Source organism: Myxine glutinosa, chromosome 1 (assembly GCF_964187855.1).
Source record: "Myxine glutinosa chromosome 1, kmMyxGlut1.1, whole genome shotgun sequence".
Classification (NCBI taxonomy): Eukaryota; Metazoa; Chordata; class Myxini; order Myxiniformes; family Myxinidae; genus Myxine; species Myxine glutinosa.
Genome location: NC_136261.1, coordinates 120,024,332 through 120,045,750, shown reverse-complemented (window position 1 = coordinate 120,045,750; position 21,419 = coordinate 120,024,332). Strand labels below are relative to the sequence as shown.

Below are 21,419 nucleotides of genomic sequence, written 5' to 3'. Positions count from 1 at the left end.
CTCTTCTCAACCAGCCACTTTCATCCTTCCTCAACACATGACCAAACCATCTCAACCTGTTTCTCTTCACAGCATCCATCACAGGCTCTATTCCCATCATCTTTCGCAATTCATCATTTGTCTTCCTCTCTCTCAACGATACTCCACACATCCACCGAACCATTCACATTTCCACCCTTTTCAGCCTTCGTTGCTGCACTACGTTCATTACCCATGTCTCACTCCCATAAATCATAACACTTCTCACACATGCAGCACACACCTTTCCCTTCAGCTTCAACAACACTCCCCTCCTCGTCAGCACGCCACTCAGTTCCCGAAACTTCTTCCATGCACATCTCACTCGAGCAAACGTGGCCGAGTCTGATCCACCTTCTCCATTCAGCATGTCTCCTAGGTAACAAAATGTTTTCACACCTTCCAGCTTCACGCCATCTCCAACATCCAACTCAACATTTACTCCATCTGCAGCTCCCTCTGTGCACACCTTACACTTGAATGTAGCTGCCACACTGGTTAATGACCCTCTCAAACCACTACATTTTTGATGAACCCACTCAGCGCACATTGTACATTGAATGGAATTCACTCCGACACCCTTCCTGCACACAGCACACGGCCACTTCCCAGTTCTTTCCACCTCACCACATGCTTTACCACTTGCCATCACCTTCGTTTTTCCGATATTCACCTTCAGACCTGTTGTCTCCATACAATCCTTCCTCCTGTTCATCTTCTCCTTCAGTCCATCCATACTTTCTGCAATCAACACCAGATCATCTGCATACAACAACTCCCACGGTAAACCCTCCTTTATGTTCTGAGCCAGCACCTCCATCACAGCTACAAATAGTAGTGGACTTCGTACCGACCCCTGATGCACTCCCACCTTCACCTCAAACTCACCACTCTTCCTGTCCTTCATCCTTACAGCTGTGCGTGCTCTTTTGTACATTGCCATCACTACTCTGATAAACCATTCCTCCACTCCTAACTCCACTCCTAAAAAGCACTATCACCAATGCACCAAAAACATTTCAAAGTTATACATGATGACTTTTGCTTGTCTTGACCGCTGGGCCGATGGATCCTGGCTTGATCTTCTTACTTGATGGATTAATTAATAAAAAGGGCACGAACCGCGTCCGCTTTTTTATTTGGCCAGCAGGGCCAGCGTAGGTGGTCCGCCTGCATGGCATTGATGCCACTTAAAACACAGTGGTCCACAAACAAGATGCTGCTGGCAGCAATGGTCTGTCCCAGCAAAGGTGCCAGGCCACAGAACGTGTGGTCCAAAGGTGCCAGGCCACAGAACGTGTGGTCCATATGGTGTATCAGTGTAGGCAGGCAGCAGGGTGCAGGCAGCAAGAGTGCAGCCGCACCGCTCAGGGCACCTGCACACTCCCCTCGCACAAAAGACCAAAGGTCCATGAGTGGGGAAGGAAGACAAAGCAGAGGTTAGCGAGGTGCAAGGGCACAAGTGTTCACATCAAAACAAGGCAATGCGACATGAAGGGCGCGGGAAAGCGAGCTGAGAAGGCTCGTCCCTACTCGTACGTCACCCCCCATGTCAGCCGACACGACCCTTGCCCTTCCCCGTATTTACACAAATGACAAATTCGTCGCTACGTTTTATCTTTCCCATTCCCTCCTAATTCCAAATTCGTTCCCAATCCCTCCCAAGAAGGAAGGGATGGAATATAACATACAATGTCTCACCCACGTCAAGATGCGTCTTACATTCCAAAATACTTGCAAAAACCTGGTGTGGAGTCATGTCACCTCGGTGAGTGGATGCGGATGGTGCAAAGAGATGTTCATCCTATCTATCCTTCTAATTGACATTAACTCTTTAAACTACCCGGGGTCTTGCCCTGCCAATCCAATTGGCCATCTTACACTATTAGGTAGGGTTTTGGTTTTGAACCACGTATATGTGGTTCTAAAAACCAATTCCCATTGCCCATACTGTGGTGCTCTCCCAATTTTGGGGTCTCACTCCCCCCATTTTTCCATCTGTGCCCTCGCACAATTTCGGGGCTGGGTCGTGTGGCTCTCCCAGCAGGTCTACTTACCTGCGCACCTACGCCACTGAAGTCGCCACCCGAGCTTGCCTAGCTCCTCACTACCCTAACCTGGGGAAGGCCCTCCCTGGCACTTACCCCCTCTATGCCCCCTCTGGCATTGGGCTACCCGGTCCTCTGTTTAGGATCCTCGGGCCCTGCTGAACTCTACACAGCTCTACCTGGCTCTCAAAGCCTACCTGCGGCCTCACCTGGCCGACAGACTACCAGTGGCGAAGTGCTCAATAACCACACGCACTAACAGGCTCACACGCCCAGCCATTCCACTTCACCTATGCACCCTCTAAGCACTTCATTGCCACCGCACGCACCACAGATGTCAATATCCACCAAATCTACCTACTCCCTCTACCTAACTTTAAACTACCCTCCCTGGGTATTCGTGAAGGGGTCCATCTTCCCCCATCCACTCCTTCACACCATGCACTCCACACCACTCATACCACACACCATTTGCTCCACACCATCTTTTCCATATCACCAAGCTCTCTTGCACACTCTTGTGCTCTCATTCCTGTTTCCCACTTGCACCCTATGCAAGTCAGTCACACAACACAATTACACACATCCTCAATACTCCATTCATACACTTTCACACACACACACACACACACATCCCTCTCGAGCATTGCCTCATTTGCTCACCAGCACTACAAGGACTTCCATTCACAATGCCTCATTTACACCTAAACCTCAAGCTCATACACACACACCATCTAGCTATCTACTCCCTTCTAATACTAGTGCTTCCCGTCATCCCTTGTACCAAGCACTCCCTCGTCATTATCATCCATCTAATCTCTCTACGTCCCCACTACCTGTCCACATGTCACTATTGAAATCTTGGTCTCCTAACGTCATCTTTCTAAATTCCTAACATCCTAGCCCTCCCTGGCTAGTTTTCACTGCCAAACCCCATAAGTCTATCGCTCCTTTGCCCCAATAAATGATGTGAGGAATGGTAGAGCTACCATCCCTCTACATCACTATCGCCATTTGTCCACTATCCTTGCGCCTCCCGGTGCAGCAATACATTTTTTACTGCTCGGCTTCGAAAAGCCGGCAATGCATGCGGATGGTCGGTCTCCTGTTGGTTGGGTCCATCTGGCATTTTCGATTCTGCGGAGGAGGCATACTTGGACCGCGGTTCCAGGGTCCATCTCGGCGCTTAGCCTTTCGGTCTCCGTCCCGATGACCCAACCTCCCCCGGTCGGAACAACTCGCCCACCAGGGGGCGAAGGTCCGAGCTGGCCTTTCTCCCCTCAAACCGTGCTGATCGCCTTGCCCGCGAAAGCGCGGCACCGACCATACAAGGCGGGGCCCGGCCCGAATCGTGCACGGCGCTCCTTGCGAGAGCGCCGCGGAAATGATCCCCGCCGGCCCCTGCAGCACACAAAGAACACCACACCCCGAGAGCTCGCGTCGGCTATACGCCGGCCTAAGCGCTGCCCCGGTCAGCGTCGATGCTCGAGTCGCATGCTCACATCCACACCTCGTGACTCTTTCTGCACTTAACAAACGCGGCGCTCCAGCGCCGCCCATACATCCCACACATTCTTCTACTGAACTCTCTCTCTGTGCATACCACCCAGGCGCACTCATGCCGTTCAGACACTTCAGTACGCACTCCCTTACCGCACAACCAGGCGCACACACGCTTCCCACACACTCTGTTGTGCACTCTTCTTGCGCACATTCTTGCGCACACTCTCTCATTACGTACTCCGTAACACTCACGGGTGTGCACTCTTGCACATACCCACTCGCCCGCTCCGGTGTGCATCCCCGCACACTCTCCTCATCCATCTCCGGTGTGCATCCTCGCACACTCTCTCCATCCATCTCACTCTCTGTATCACACTCACTCTCACACATACACTCCATTGTGCATTCTCCCTCGCTCTCGGTTTCATACTCTCGCTCCGACGCCGTTCGCACACGCGCACCATTTCCTCTCACACAGCGCACCACGGACCTCCCACAAGCGCCCGGGTGACGCCGGGATCCCAAGCGCGCGAAAAATCCTTTCGCGCCAAACCTTTTCACGCCATATACAACCTGACTCACCTTTGGGATTCTTCTCTCTTCACGCACCTGCAAATCTTTATTGGGATTAGCAAGTACGGCATCATGAGGTGAACACAGACTTTGTACAATTTCCATCTCTTCCTCCCACGATTGCTCTTCTAAGTCCGCCATCTCTCCAATCCCAATTTCCACCATAATTATTTCATTTTCCTTATTCAGCTTGACGACCGCTGGCGCTGATAAAATTCTCCCTTCTACTTCGGCGGTCGTCGGCTTTCCCATACCCTGCGTCACGATTTCTATCCCGGTCCACCCGGCTGTGCTTTGCTCAACCTCGCTTAACCCGCGCTCCTCAAGTCGTGCTACCCCGTCGCATACCCGTGTGCCTTTCCCGCTTGACCTGCAGTCAATGTCCTTCCCCAATGCTTTTCTTTCACACCTGGCTGCCTCCCTCGCTAACCCCTCGTTTATTTCTCTGGCTTGGCCATTCACGGCCTTCAACTGGCCCCCCAATTTGCTTCCGAATCCCCCAAATTTGCTTTCTAATCCCCCCAATTTGCTTTCTAGCCCCCCAATTTGACTTTCCAATTGCTCCCCCATTCTGTTTTCTAACCCTTTTATTTCCCGAGTGGAGTTGTCCCCCAACTCTTTTATTTCCTCCCCTCGGGTGTCCAGTTGCCCACTCATTTTTTTCAGACTATCCTCCGTTTTGACCATAAAGGCCATCATGTGGGTCATAAATAAGCCCATATCTATTGGCGCTGCGGGCTCGATTCTCGCCGCCACGTGCGAGGCGCCGCCATCTTGCTCGCCTGCAACCCCTACTGCTGCATCCTCATAAATTTTCTCCTACATCTCTCCCTATTGTCCCACTTCTTCCCGGGGGTCCTGGTTTAATTCTAACCCCTCTTCATCTACCCTCACCGGCATCCGATCGCCTTGGCTATCCATGGCACGATTCAAATTTGGGTGTTAATAAAATTTCGGCCGCTCGTAATTTTGACCAAATTTTGTCCAAAAGATAAGAAATTTGGTTCGGGTCCCAAATCCCACCCCCAGACACCAATTGTTGCGGATCTCCGACGTCGGCTCTCCCCTTATCAAGAGGGGGTTAATCCCCTTGTCTCTTATCTGGCCGACGCGATCCTGGGGGTTATAACGTCCTTCCCGGGCAGCGTTAGGTAGGGTTTTTAGGCCTAGGGATTCGCTACTACCTAAGTACTAACGCTGACCGGAAACGAGGGAATAACTCCCGCCCGAATCATGGATATCAGGTGGAAACGCCGAGCGGATAGCGATCCGCAATCCGAGCTGTTAACAATGGCTAACCCGATTATAGCGGTTCCGAATCGTGCCGCGTTTACCCAATGGAGAAAAGACTAGAACGATTGGATTGAGGAGAAACCAGAAAGAACAGGGCAATTTATTACAAATGTACAAAGAAGAAGAGGAAACGAAAGAATGTACAAGAAAGAAAGAGGAAGGAAAAGTACACAGGGCAGTCTTAACTACAGTCTTAACTTATTCCCTGGACTCGGGCCCGATCGCTCTCAGATATCGGTCTCAGACTCCAGACTCACACGGGGATGCAGATGGTAGGGTGGAAGGTCCGGCGATGGTGTCCAGGCTCCAGTCCGGCTCCGGTCCAGCAGACGAAACTCGGCAATCAGCTCTTCACGTAGTGTAACGCGAGCGGACAATTATAATGACGGGGGGGGGGGAGGTAAGCTTGGGCTATCGGCGTACGTACTTTGTGTACCGGCGCTTCTGTACTGGTGCTACCAGTCTTACTCGCCCCAAGCGCCCCCTCCCCAATGTCCTGCACGCTGCAGTTCTTAGTAATGCGTGCCGCGCGCTCGCCCAGTCAGCCCTCTCGCAAAGGGCAATTCCTTCCAATACCAATCGTTGGCTTCAGTTCTCTCGTAATCACGACAAGTCCCAGGTCAAGCGCCTCCTTCTCCCCGCTCAGAGCTGAAGGTCAACCTCCTTCCACGGGTGCAGTTGCGTCAGTCCTATTGAGGGCTTTTCGTGCGCGCTTTTATAATCAAGCCAGCGAACGCTCTCAAAGCCCATATCATGCCCTGTCAGGCGACCTCACCTCAGCCCTGGTTGGCTGGTGTTGGCTTACTGGCCCCGCCTTGATGGCTGGTTGACGTGGCCGCACCTCCATCCTGGCTCTCCGCCCCCTTTTTGGGCCTTACCTCGTGGGTTTCTGAGCTGGTTTGAGCGGAAGCTGCTGATAAAGGCGCGTAACAAATTGGGAGGGCCGTGGGGCACAGACTGGGGAGCGCGTAATGGCGTCGCTTCGAAGGGGAGGCTGCCAAAATGAACGGAAGGGCCTACTCTTATTTGATTGACACAACGCAGATGCAATTATTGGGAATGGCCTTATCTAAACACAGACTATGAAATAACTGACGTCCTATGGTGACCTACGTGTTGCTTGTGGCCTACCTATGGGGTGCTACCTTTAACCTTGGACCGCATCAGGCACCTGGTACAGAGCATGCGTCGGAGGTGTACAGCCTGCATCACAGCTCAGGGAGGACACACATGATGTTAAGGACTGCTGTCATTCTGTCCTTGACTGTTAGGAAACCCTTTATTAAACAAACAAACACCCTTTATTTTCACCTTTATTGTACACCGCACCTTTCCTATGCCATCTCCAGGCATTGCAAATCGTCATTGCTGGGCACTGAAGGGGGCTCGGCAGTGACGCACGCTGAAAGGGAGTACTCAGTTTTCACTCTGGTTGTTGTACACCGCACCTTTCCTATGCCATCTCCAGGCATTGCAAATCGTCATTGCTGGGCACCGAAGGGGGCTCGGAAGTGACGCACGCTGAAAGGGAGTACTCAGTTTTCACTCTGGTTGTTTGTTTGTTTGTTTGTTTGTCCGGACGATATCTCAGCCATCCTTTGAGCTAGGAAGCTGAAATTTCGGCACAATAGTGAGCAAGGCCTTCATCAAAAACAGTATTTTTTGTTTTTTGATTAATCAATTAATTGAGGAGTTATTTAATTATTAGCGATTAATTAAGTCCTTATTTAATTAATCAAATTTCCTTTCTCTTCTGACCATTAACTCAGGCACCTTTTGAGTTAGGAAGCTGATATTTGGACATGCCAATGACCAGGTGATTTGGCTGCAAAGGCTATTTTTGATTTATTAATTAATCAATGAATCGATTAATTATTTCATTATTCGATTAATGACGATTTTTTTTTTTTTTTCTTTTTAGTCACAGATTCTGTTGAAATGGTGGTGGTTTATGTGTTCTCTGACCGAATTGATTAATAATTTAATTTTTTAATGATTATTATTTATTTATTTTCATTATTAATCATTTATTTATTTTCTTTCTCATTTGGCCAATAGCTCAGGCATCTTTTGAGCTCGGAAGCTAATATTTGGACATGAGTGACCAAGTGATGTGGCTATCAAGGATATTTTTGATTTATTGATTAATCATTTAATCGATTTATTATTTATTGATTAATTTATTAATTTATTTATTGATTAATCAATTAATTATTTATTTTTTTATTAATGACTTATTTAATTAAATTTCTAAAAAATTCATCTTTGGATGAAGCACTAGTGGTTTAGTTATGCCATGAGCCAATTGATTAAGAAAATATTTTGTGATGATCTTTTATTGATTTTAATTATACAATTAATCCATCAATTAGCGTACACCTCTCCTTCCCAATGCAGCCTCTATGAGGTCTTGCTAGGTCTTGCTCCTCCTTGCTATGAGGTCTTGCTCCTCCACCAGAGGCGCCCCGGCAATGCCGCGCTGTAGGATATTTAATTATTTGGCATGGGGGCGGTGTACTTTGAATGTATCTGTACTTGTTTTTCCCTTTGTGTGTATACGGGTCCATGTGGGAGCGCTCCATTTAGGAATCTTATTTTATTGTGCATTCCTTGTTCGCCGGCATTTCTTCAATAAAGCCGGTATTTTTGTACATTTTAAATCTGTGTCGGATGGCATTAATTATATCACAGGTTTGAAGACATCCGGTGGGACCCGTGAAGGTAAGAGCTTCGCCCTCCCCCACGTGTGTATTAACTCCGCTATATTTGGACTGAACGTCTTGGAGTGTTAAGCTCGATCGGCAATCCGTCCGAGACCGGTCTTTATCGGTACGGACAGGACAATATCTATATATATATATATATATATATATATATATATATATATATATATATATATATATATATATATAATAAATATATATATATATTTATATTTGTAATTGGTTCCATTTTCCTTTTTTTAATGCATCGCTTGCATGAAGAGGTGACATTTGCACTTGAAAAGGTTGCACATTTATTATTCATCAAGTAGCTCTCATGTATTATGCAGCACTTTAACAAGGCAGTGCATTTTTCTTGATCAATACGGTTTTGCCTACAAGCATACATTAATTTCTCATTGCATGTAAGAAAACGAGCAGCATTGCATAGAAACAGAGTGCGGAGTTACACCTGCACACATGAGTATCGGAGTTTTGATTTATTTTGGAAGTTAGCACTTCTTGAACTCAGAAACCTTCAGTCTCAGGTTTGGGTCATAGCATGGCCTATTATTGGCCTTGCTGTGACCCAAACCTGAGACTGAGGATTTGAAATTGAGACTGAGACCGAGACTGAGGACCACCAATGATTATTAGTGGTTCCTATGTATATAAAGGTCAGACGAGAACACAACATGCACTGTGTATCCTTGCAGAAGTATATCGAGTATGAAGATGCACTTGAGCAGGAGCGCCATGATTTGCTTTCCCGTTTGGAGACGTCACAACTACAGCTTCGACAGTTTGAACTTCGTGGCAAAAATGCTGCAGATCAGAGTGAGATGTTGATAAATAGTATATTAATGAGTAGTTTGTGGATGGAGTAGGTTCAACCTCAGGTGGAATCATTTAATCGAAAGCTCATGATTATTTGATGCCTTGACTCTTTCTTTTGTGCCAAGGACATTAATGAGCACTCAAATGCTTATTTCTGATGAAGCAATCAGTAATAATAATTGACATGTGGAAAAAAAAACAGTCAGTTTGTTAACCTTCCAAAGATATTGTCTCTAAAAAGAGCCAAGTTCATTATTCCTGTCACCGAAGTTGGATGGAGATTGTTTGTTCACTCCTGTTTGTTTTGTGTCTGTTTGTGAGCATGATACAGTATTTCAAACAGATATGGATGGATTCGGACAAATCTTGGTGGATGAGTTGGGTAGGTGACGATAACAAGCTGGTTAGAGTTTGGTTCAGGTCTGGATCCAGATCCAGCCCATCAGTGGGATACAAAATTTAAACTGTTCAGCCTGGAGGAGGTATGTGCTCTACCGAGTGCCATTCTGGTTTTCCTTTTAATTTCCCCACGCATGTGAAGCACAAAGCGGGGGTTGGCAATTAGTTCACAGTCTGTCCGTCCGTATGATTGAGGAACGACTTGACAACTTGACTTGTCAAACCTAATTTTGCCTGTTCGAAATCGCTTGCTCCGGTTGCCCAGGAACTAGAGGATCAGTTTGCAAAGCAGTTGATAAGCTAGGGAACGTCTGGCTTGGCAAGCGATACAAGCTGCTTGCTTTTCGAATACACTAAGCAAAGCTGCTTGCCATCGGAACACACCAAGCAAGCTGCTTGCTACTTGGGACATTTGTGAAGAACATTTAAAATAACGCCTTTGATGGGGATCTTCACGAATAATAAATGCCAAGCAATCCCATGTGACAAAAATGGGATAAACAAATAAATAAATGAAACACGACATCGTGTTGCCCGCTCCGTTCGGTCCACCAAGGACGGTGAAAGGAGTGAAGAACAAGGTGACCTGGTTGGCATTGTCCTTTCTGTGGCAAAACACTGAGGATACTTCTCTTCTCAATCTTTGACATGATGTTGCCTTGAATGCTTAACTTCGTGCACAGACAAAGTTCAATCCATTGGATCGCCAGTTTTGGCGCCTTGAGTAGTTCGTTGTTTGTTTTGATGTTTATTGCTTATTAATGAAATACTATTTAAATTACATATTAGAGAATATGCATTTCATATTGTATCACCCACTTTATTTTATATCCCCACATTTAATACGGGTATATCTTTTGAGAGAAACTAAACGCTAAAAGCAGCCAATACACAGTCGATATCCAGGTTCAAGGTGCGATTTACCTCCTGTGCAGTGTGCATGCACAGCAGTTATTGCCAGAATCAATTTCCATTATCATTATCCTGATAGCAAATCTTTTATTGGCCCATCGCAGTTATCACCCAGCACTTTTGTATATGTGTGTATGTGTATTTATATATATATATATATATATATATATATATATATATATATATATATATATATATATATATATATATATATATATATATATATATATATATATATATATATATACAGTGGTACCTCGGCTTACGAGTGCCCCAACGTACGAGTTTTTCGGGATACGAGCCGTCGCTCGGGCGGTTTGTTGCTTTGGGATACGAGCCGAGATCCGATGTACGAGCTCAAAAATTTTATTTTTTTGAATTTTCCGGTCGTCCCCTTAGTTCCGGTCACGGTCGGTTCCGGTCCGGTCACGTGGTTATCTTGCCGTGAAAGCATCTCTGCTTGGATATAAAACACGCAATCGTCGAAATACATTAGCGAGGAATCTCCTTGCTCCAGCCGGTGACGTCATCGGCGGGGATCCCCGCCTCCAGAGTGGCTGGTCACGTGACCGCCAAAGCGTGTCGCGCGTGCGGGTATAATGAGCTACACCTGTGGATCACGTGACCACGGAAGCACGCCTCGCTTGAGAGGCATGGCTTTCGGTTTGCGTTTTGCTTTATAAGGCGCGATAAATGGGCTTTTGAGTGTTAGCGGTTCATGGCGTTGACGGTTCATGACGGTTCATGGTCAAAAACCCATTACATCAATTTTACCAGGCACTGTACAGTAAGTACAGTGGACACCAAATGCACGGTGGAAGGCTAGAAGTAGAAGATCGTCCAAGACAAGTGAGAATAAGCCATACTTTGGAGATGACGTCATTCGCTGGTCCGATAACCAAAGATGTGGTATAAAAAACCAGGTGAGCTAACAATGCAGCAATGAAGGAATTCGGCCAAGGCACCGGCACACAACGACCTACCTACATCGAAAGACTCAATGCCAATGGTGACAGAAGCCAAGACGGCCGGCTTAAACACCGCCGAAAGACCACGGTGTACCAACTTACGATGCAGAACATCTTGCACTTAATATGATGACAACAGGTGCCATCCTCTGATGCTTTGACTTACGAGCGATTTGGCTTACGAGCTCCGTCACGGAACGGATTAAACTCGTAAGCCGAGGTACCACTGTATATATATATATATATATATAATCGTTAGATTAAATAAGACACGGACGTAGCTTCAGGACGTCGATCTTTAATTATATATATATATATATATATATATATATATATATACAGACTTGGCATTTAATATGGAATATTTTTTAGCCGCGTCGCAGACGCTGCTCATAGAGTGAACTCTGCTGTTGTTGTTGTTCTTCTTGTTCTTCTTCTTGTTCTTCTTGTTCTTGCAGAGAAGACAAAACCTCAAAGCTCCACCCATTCTGGGAACCATAGCTCCACCCATTCTGGAAGAGGCTTCATATAAACAAATATCCACCATTTTATTAACTCGCATAGCTTTGAGGCCTGTTTTGTAGGCCCGTGGTGTCTTCCTCTCTCACACAGTTTTATTTCGAATCAAATTCGATATATCATTTCATTTTTCACAGTCGCTAACATAGTTTTAGACTCGGTTGAAAAAAAACGGGAAGAAAATCCGAATGAAAGTTGCCCTTTATAGACCGAAATGAATTCTCAAAGGCCTGTAACTTCAAGTCCATTGATATATATATTTTTTAAATCGCGGCATGGTCAGTCATACACCGCCCGAAATAACAGACAGGAAAATGCCGAGATATATATATATTTTGCTTAAATCGCGGCATGGTCAGTCATACACCGCCTGAAATAACAGACGGGAAAATGCCGAGATATATAAAAAATTCGTCCATTTGATGACAATCGTCACGATGAAATATTTAATTTATACGTCGTCACAATAATGTGGAGAGAGGAGCATAGCTTTGTTCACGTGTCGCCACACACGGGAAATTGCCGAGATATATATTTTTTAAATCGTGGCATGGTCAGTCATACACCGCCTGAAATAACAGACGGGAAAATGCCGAGATATATTAAAAAATTCGTTGCCACACACGGGAAATTGCCGAGATATATTTTCACTTTGCACAAAAATAACATCAAGTAATCGAATCAATAGGAATGTCCTGTGCCTATAACATCGACGTTATAGGCAACGCTGCATCTAGGCATTGTGTAACATCGACGCGGCTTTTGTTTTAATTAAAACTTTTTGTACTTGTTTTTTCTTGACTTGGGGTTACTTTCTTAACTCAGTATATCAATCTGGTGAGTTTCTTTTACACTTTGGTGATTTATTTGTTAAAAGAACCATGTCACTGATTGTCTGTCGCAGCAAGAAGTCAACAACAGGATTATATCACAGGTGGCGTGGCAAAATGTACGGACAGGTGCATTTGATGATTGGCTTCACAGTCGGGTATACAAGGGTTGTTGCGTTCTGTATTAGTGGTAAAGAACTGCTGCACGTCTCCAAAAGTTATAGCCGCTTCCTCTGGAGATGGTCCGTCAACTCGACAATGCTGTTTGTCATGGAGTGGTGGCTTTACGAAATTACGGCATGAAACAGCGTGCTATTGCTCAGCAGTATGGCATCACTCAAGGTCAGGTGTCAAAGATCCTGAAGCAAAATGCTCAGAGGGGTGTCCCTACTCCAATACCGAGGCCAGGACGTCCCCGCAGAACCACAAGGAGGGATGATTGCCAGCTGCACCGGTTAGTCCGCAATGGCCGTACCAAGTCAGCTAATCGGCTTAGGGCTGAGTGGCAGCAACTGATAAATGTGCCTGTATCCAGAAGGCTAGTCAACCAACGACTGGTTCAAGCAGACTATCGTGCCAGGCGTCCCCTGCGAAAGCCATGCCTGACCAGACAACACCGCCAGCGCCGATTGCAGTGGGCCAGAGCGCACCGTCAATGGCAGCCAGGACACTGGAATCATGTGATCTTCAGTGACGAGTCCAGATTTCTGGTCTATCGTCAAGATGGCCGCGTCCGAGTGCGCAGACAAGTGCATGAAGCCTACAACAAAGATGGTATGGTGCCAAGAGTCCAAGCTGGAGGTGGTGGGGTGACCGTTTAGGCTGCTTTTCATGCAGGGGGCAAAACTGACCTGGTTGTTCTGAATGGAAACCTGAACCAGTTCAAGTACAGGGCAATTCTGGAAGAAACATTGCTTCCATTTGCTAGTGCAGCCTTTCGAGGAAACTTTGCCTTCCAAGATGACAATGCACGGCCTCATCGTGCTCGCATGATCCAACACTTTCTTGCTGACCGTGGTGTAGAGCATATGGAGTGGCCTGCCATGTCCCCGGATATGAATCCGATAGAGAACTTGTGGGCAGAATTAACGTGTCAAATCGACCACTTGGACCAGCAGCCGACCTCTGTGCGTGAATTGCAGCAGGCTATTGTCACTGCATGGCAAGCGATTCCTGTCCAAACCTTGGCAAATCTCGTGAACAGCATGCCTCAACGTGTACGTGCTCTCCTGAATGCTCGTGGGGGTTACACGAAGTACTGAACTGTAATTCTACTGTCCATAATCCCAGTCGTAATTTAACTTTTGTTTTTGTAAAAAAAAAAATTGGCTAATGTGCAAAATAAAGAGATACTTCTGGAAAACGTACAGAAGTTTAACACAGTACTGTCCATGAATTGAGTTCGATATCAGTTTACATCACTTTCAAGGATCAATTTATTTGTCCAGAAATGTCAAATGTGGTTTTTTTCTTTTGAAGGTCACATTAACAAAATCTAGAATAATTTCAACATAATTCCAATGAACTTTTGGTTCGAAGACATCTTGAAAAGTAAGTTCACCCCCACAAAAAAAATATTCCGACGCGAACCGGAGCTATTGCGTTTCTTCCGGTCAGCGCTGAATAGGGTGGTAGGCTGAATTAGTCCTATTACCTAATTACCAGTGCCTCCCGGGAAGCTAGGAAATAACCCCACCCGAACCACGGTTTTAGTGGACACGCCGAGCGATAGCGAGCCGCGATTCGGGCCATTAACAGGAACTAACCCGATTGGAGCGGTTCCTAATCGTGCCACGTTTACCCAATGGAGAAATCACTAAAACGGTCGAATCAAGAGGAAAAAAGGAAGAACAATTGATTTATTAATTATTTACACAGGAAGAAGGAGAAGTACAGAATACACAGGGCAGCCTTAATAACAGTCTTATACTTATCCCCAGACAAACGGGCCCGCACACACACACACTCACACGAGGATGTATACACAAAGAATTAAGTTAAGCACCCCCCCCCCCCCCCGTTTTTTTACAACCTCGCACATTACAAGTTTGTTGTCGTCAAAACAGTGTAATATACCCATGATATTGCTATATTTTCTGGAGAAGTGATATTATGGTCACATAAAAACATAACAATCATGCCGTTTTCAATATTTTATTCTGAATAATTTAAGGTGAAATTTTTTGGGAATTTTAGGCATATTTTCACCTCAATTTAAGTATGGAGCTATAGGTCCATCACGGACAGTGTGGATGACGTTTATGTTTTCTAACGTACAGTCATTGTTCTGAGAAGACCTCTAGCGATCTTTGCGTCAATAACGTGTGTAGGACCCACGTGATCGGATCACTGACTCAACCAATCACTTTTTTTCACTTTGATCACTCAATTTCATCAATGGATAATTGCTAATGTCATACCAATCATTATTTGATCTCACATACCTTAGAATATATGCCAATGTATACATATACACAAAGAATATATATTAGGGGGTGCTTACCTTAATTCGTTGTGTAGGGGTGCTTAACTTAATTCTTTGTGTATAGATGGTCGGGGTTGAAGGTCCAGGAATGCCGTCCACGGCTCACTCTGGTCCCTGACTCGTACCACGAAGAAGATGGTAGACGGCAGGAAAGCTCTCCGCGTGTCGTTGGCGCGAATCAGACAATTATATGGGGGGAATCGGTAGGCTGGGCTAGCGATTACTTCGCGGCTCACGGCCACGTGCGTAATAGGAATACCGGCGCTTTATATGCGCTCCCAGCAAGCCCAAAGCCAAACCCCCCAACGAGTTCTTGCAATCAATGCCAAACGTGACAGTCCTCTTGATCAAAGTGCAATCGTGCAAGTCTTTTGTAAAGCGCAAATATCCTCAAGTGCTCATAAACCACAATAGTCCTCTTACAAAGCCTCTCGCTCATCAGTCCTCTCCGCACAGTCCTCTCCAACCGCATAAGTCCTGTGGAAGGGCTTTGTGAGCGCAGTTATATAGCGCCGCCCAGCGAACCCTCTGGAATTTGCCAGACGCGCTCTCACCACGCCCTTTAGGCCATGCCCACTGAGCCCTGGTTGGTTGTTGGGGTCTTACCGGCTCTGCCCTTAATGTCTGCTTGAGGTGGCCACACCCCCGACCTCGCGCTCCGCCCCTTTTCCAGGCCTTACCTCGTGGCATTTGGGCTGGTTTGAGCATCGTAATGCGAGGGGCAATGGGGTGCAGACTGGATGGGCGCAATGGGGAATGGGGCGCAGACTGGATGGTGCGCACTGAGGTTTATTGGAGGGTGGGCTGTAAAATGAACGGGGCCTACTCTTATTTTATTTCTTTTACACAACGCAGGTATCACTATTGGAAATGGCCTTATCTCACATATACTAAGAAATAACTAATGTTCTAAGGTGACCTACGTGTTGCTTGTGGACTAACTATGGGGGCAAACCTTTAACCTTTATTAATCAAATATGTACATTTTCTCAGAACCGTAACACTGCACCCCTCCTTCGCCAGGCTCGTTCCCGAGCCGAACCCACACACCAGTGAGCCCGACCGGTTCTGATACAAGGGTCAGGATTACTTTTTAACAATTAGTGTGACACTTAGGTGTAGTTTCCCTCTACTTTTAACCTAATACCCTGTGTGTGACAGTTTTAAACACTAGATATGTCCCACCTACTGCGTTGTGTACGAACTAAATGACTCACACCTACAATTGACCGAATTACGGAAAGAATTCGCAAACTATACATAAAGCCGGTGGGGAGCATGTTATTTACAAGACTACTACTTATTTACGATACTACAACCCAGGACCTGTCTTTTGTGGGAGAGAGAAGAAATTTTGAGCAGAGGAAACACCGAATGCAATGCACTGCACCAATACACCATACACCCATATGCACAAAAATTTAAAAAAATGCACAAAAAGCACAAAAATGCACAATCATCAAAATGCACAAAAAACATTTCAAATTAATCAATGATGCCTTGTGCTTGGCTGGCTGCTGGGCTGCGACGTCTTCTTACTTCATCTTCGGTGTGCCATCATCAAACTTAACGTCTTCTTTTCCTGACACACCAAAGGAATTTAATAAAAAGTGCACAAACCGTGTCTGCTTTTTATTTCGGCCAGCAGGGCCAACTTAGGTGGTCCGACTGCATGGCATCAAGGCCACTTAAAAACACAGTGGTCCGCAGGGCAAGATAACGTTTGCCGCGATTGTCTGCCCAAGCAAAGGTGCCAGGCCACAGAACGTGTGGTCCATATGGTGTACCGGTGCAGGCAACAGGCAGCAGGGTGCAGTGCAAAGGTGCAGCCGCACAGCTCAGGGTACCTGCACACTCCCCTCAACAAAAGGTAATGGGTCCATGGGTGGGGAGGAAAGACAAAACAGAGGTTAGCGGGGGAAAGGGCGCAAGGGTACACGTCAAAACAAGGTAATGCGACGGGAGGGGCGCGGGAGAGCGAGCGGAGAAAGCTTGTCCCAAGCCGTTCGTCACCCCCAATGGCAACCTACACTACCCTTGCCCCTCCCCGTATTTACACAATTTACAAATTCCATCTCTACCGTTTTGTCTCCCATATCTCCACCTAATTCCGAATTCGTTAGCCAATCCCTCCCAAGAAGGAAGGGATGGAATACACACAATGTCTCACCCACGTCATGATGCGTCTTTCATTCCAAATCATCTGCAAAACCTGGTGTGGAGTTCTGTCACCTTGGTGAGTGGATGCGGATGGTGCGAAGAGATTCTGATCCGAGCTATCCTCTAATTGACATTAACTCACTTACACTACCCGGGGTCATGCCCTGCCAATTGGCATCTTAAACTATGTGGTTCTAAAAACCAATTCCCATTGACCATCCTGTGGTGCTCTTCCAACTTGGGGTCTCACTCCCCCAATTTTTCCTACTGTGCCTTCGCACAATTTCGGGGCTGGGTCGTGTGGCTCTACCAGCAGGTCCTACTTACCTGTGCACCTCCGCCACTGAAGTCACCACCCGAGCTTGCCTAGCTCCTCACAACTACCCTAAACTGAGGAAGGCCCTCCTGGCTCTCTCACCCCGTGATGCCCTCTCTGGCATTGGGCTACCCGGGTCCTTCTCTCGGATCCTCGGGCCCCGCTGAACTCTACTTGAACGCTACCTGGCTCCCAGAGCCTACCTGCGGCCTCACCTGGCCGACAGACTACCAGTGGCGGAGTGCTCATTTAACCATACTTACCAATTAAGCCCACAAGCCCAGCCATTCCACTCACTTATGCACCCCTCGAAGCAACAACTTGCTACTGCCTGCACCACAGATGTCAATATCCAAACAATTTACCTACTCCCTCTACCTAACTTTAAACTACCCTCCCCGCGTATTCGTGAAGGGGTCCATCTTCCCCCATCCACTCCTTTGCACCATGCACTCCACACCACTCATTCCACACACCATTTACTCCACACCATTTATTCCACACAACTCACTCCACACCATTTATTCCATACACTTGCACACCACGCAAGCCCATCACTCAACACACTTACACCTGTCTTCAATACTCCATCCATACACTTCCTTCGGTCATCCCAGACCATTGCCTCATTTCACCAAGTTCCATTGCCTCATTTCACCAAGTTCCATTCCATACTCACACACACAACCATTCTCGAGCAATGCCTCATTTGCTCACTCTCACCACAAAGATTCTCATTCTCAATTCCTCATTTGCGCCTAAAGCGCATCCTCATACTCACACACACAGCATCATTTAACTAACTATTTCCCCCTAATACTCGTGCTTCCCGTCTTCCCTTACACTAACTAAGCATTTCCCTTACACTAAGCACTCCCTCGTCATTAACATCCACCTAATCTCTCTACGTCCCCACTACTTGGATAATGTCTCTACTTACATCTCAATCTCCTATGGTCATCTTTCTAGATCCCTAACATTTATCCTAGCCCGCCCTGGCTAGTTGTCCCCCGTCGCACAGCGTAGCGAAAGGGGGACTATGGCTTTCCCCTCCGTCCGTGTGTCCGTGCGTGCATGTGTGCATGCGGGCGTGCGTGTTTGCGTGCGTGCGTAAGCGAAGGACTGCATTCGAATTTGGTGTGTGGGTGCAACCCACGTCAAAATCCAAGATGGCCGCCACCATGTATGTCTGATGCCATGTATGTCTTAACCTTGTGAGATGAATATCTTGAAAAATAAGCGAAGTACCAACTTCTAATCTGGTGTGTGGGTGTATCTAGGTCGGGGGAGTGATGTGAGTTGACAAAGTGGAAGACGCAGAAAACATGCTATGATATGATATTTGGCTCACAAGGTTCAGACATACATGGAGGCGGCCATCTTGGATTTTGATGTGGCGACCCAATTTACAATAGCGTTCTTCCTTATGCCGAGATACACCCACACACCAAATTAGAAGTTGGTACTTCGCTTATTTTTCAAGATATTCATCTCACAAGGTTCAGACATACATGGTGGCGGCCATCTTGGATTTTGACGTGGCGACCCAATTTTAAACAGCGTTCTTGCTTGTGCCTAGATACACCCACACACCAGATTAGAAGTTGGTACTTCGCTTATTTTTCGAGATGTTTCGCTCACAAGTTTCAGACATATATGTGGTGGCGGCCATCTTGGATTTTGACGTGGCGACCCAATTTTCAATAGCGTTCTTCCTTATGCCGAGATACACCCACACACCAAATTAGAAGTTGGTACGCCAAACCTTTTCAAGCCATACACAGTCCGACTTACCTTCAGGATTCTCTTCTCCTCTAACCGCATCTGCAAGCTTTCATTTTGGTTAAGAAGCACGACGTCACAATGCGAATGCAGACTTTGTACATATTCCATTTCTTCCTCCCGCGATTGCTTTTCTAAGTCTGCCGTCTCCTCAACCCCAATTTCCATTACACACATGTCTTTTTCTTTATTAAGCTCGACGGCCGCTGGCACACATAAAATAAAATTTTCCAATTCAGCGGCCGTCGGCTTTTCTATACCCCGTGTCGCTATTTCTACCCCGGTCCACCCGGCTGTGCTTGGCTCAACCTCGCTTTCTCCGCGTTCCTCGAGTCGCGCTACCTCGTCGCGTACCAATGCGACCTTCCCGCTTGACCTGCGCTCTATTTCTTTCCCCATTTTTTTTATTTGGCCACCTATTCTGTTACCACACCCTTTTAACCCGTCTTTCATCCCTTTCATTCGATTCTCTTGGGAGCCCATCCTGTTTTCCAACCCCGTTAACCCCTTGTTCATTTCTCCCATTTGGCCACCCATGTCCTTCAATTGGTCCCCCATTTCCTTCATTTGGCCCCCCATTTTGCTTTCTAATCCCCCAATTTGATTTCCCATATTACTCATCCCGTCTTTCATTTCTTTCATTTGTCTTTCTAATTTGCCCCCCCCCCCCATTTTTATGGCTGCCTGTATCTGCACCATGAAGGCCTGCACATCTACTACCCCCCCCCCCCCCCCTTTGCGCAGCGGGCACGGCCCTCGTCGCCATGTGCGAGGCGCCGCCATTTTCTTCGCCTGCTACTTCTACTGCTGCACCCTCATTAATTGCATCCTCCATTTCCTCTACTTCTTCCCGGTGGTCCTGGGTCGACTCTACCTCCTCATCTTCCTCATTTACCCCCACCGGCATCCGACCGCCTTGGTTATCCATGGCACGATTCAATTTTGGTTTCTAATAAAATTTCGGCCGCTCGTAATTTTGAGTGCGTTTGGCGCACTTCGGGTCCAATCCCACTCTTGACACCAATTGTTGCGGATCTCAAACGTCGGCCTTCCCCTTACCAAGGGGGGATTAATCCCCTTGTCTTTTATCTAGCCGACGCGATCCGGGGCTATGATGTTCCTTCCGGACGGCGTTAAATAGGGTTGTAAGCCGAATTCTTATTACCTAATTACTAACACCGGCCATGAAGCAAGGAAATAACCCCACCCGAACCACGGTTTTAGTGGACACGCCGAGCGATAGCGAGCCGCGATTCGGGCCGTTAACAGGAACTAACCCGATTGGAGAGGTTCCTAATCGTGCCACGTTTACCCAATGGGGAAATCACTAAAACGGTCGAATCAAGAGGAAAAAAGGAAGAACAATTGATTTATTAATTATTTACACAGGACGAAGGAGAAGTACAGAATACACAGGGCAGCCTTAATAACAGTCTTATACTTATCCCCAGACAAACGGGCCCGCACACACACTCACACGGGGATGCAGATGGTCGGGGTTGAAGGTCCAGGGATGGCGTCCACGGCTCGCTCCGGTCCCCGACTCGTACCACGAAGAAGATGGTAGACGGCAGGCAAGCTCTCCGCGTGTCGTTGGCGCGAATCGGACAATTATATGGGGGGAATCGGTAGGCTGTGCTAGCAGTTACTTCGCGGCTCACGGCCACGTGCGTAATAGGAATACCGGCGCCGCTTTATATGCGCTCCCAGCAAGCCCAAAGCCAAACCCCCAACGAGTTCTTGCAATCAATGCCAAACATGACAGTCCCCTTGATCAAAGCGCAATCGTGCAAGTCCTTTGTAAAGCGCAAATATCCTCAAGTGCTCATAAACCGCAATAGTCCTCTTACAAAGCCCCTTGCTCATCAGTCCTCTCCGCACGGTCCTCTCCAACCGCATAAGTCCTCTGGAAGGGCTTTGTGAGCGCAGTTATTTTGCCCCACCCAGCGAACCCTGTGGAATTTGCCAGACGCGCTCTCACCACGCCCCTTAGGCCATGCCCACGGAGCCCTGGTTGGTTGTTGGGGTCTTACCGGCTCCGCCCTTGATGTGTGCTTCACGTGGCCACACCCCC

The 21,419-nt window shown here is 47.0% G+C and overlaps 1 protein-coding gene across 3 annotated transcripts in view; it reads left to right on the top strand.

The window, feature by feature from the left end:
* Positions 1–21,419, top strand: part of LOC137427602 (C-Jun-amino-terminal kinase-interacting protein 4) — a 229,969-nt gene that overhangs the window by 55,803 nt on the left and 152,747 nt on the right. For all 3 annotated transcript variants that reach the window (XR_013623219.1, XM_078776573.1, XM_068117245.2), the window contains exon 3: positions 8,854–8,974. Coding sequence is in view for 2 of the 3 variants with exons in the window: in XM_078776573.1 (XP_078632699.1) it covers positions 8,854–8,974 (121 nt within the window). In the remaining variant the exon portion in view is untranslated. The remainder of the gene's footprint in view (positions 1–8,853; positions 8,975–21,419) is intronic.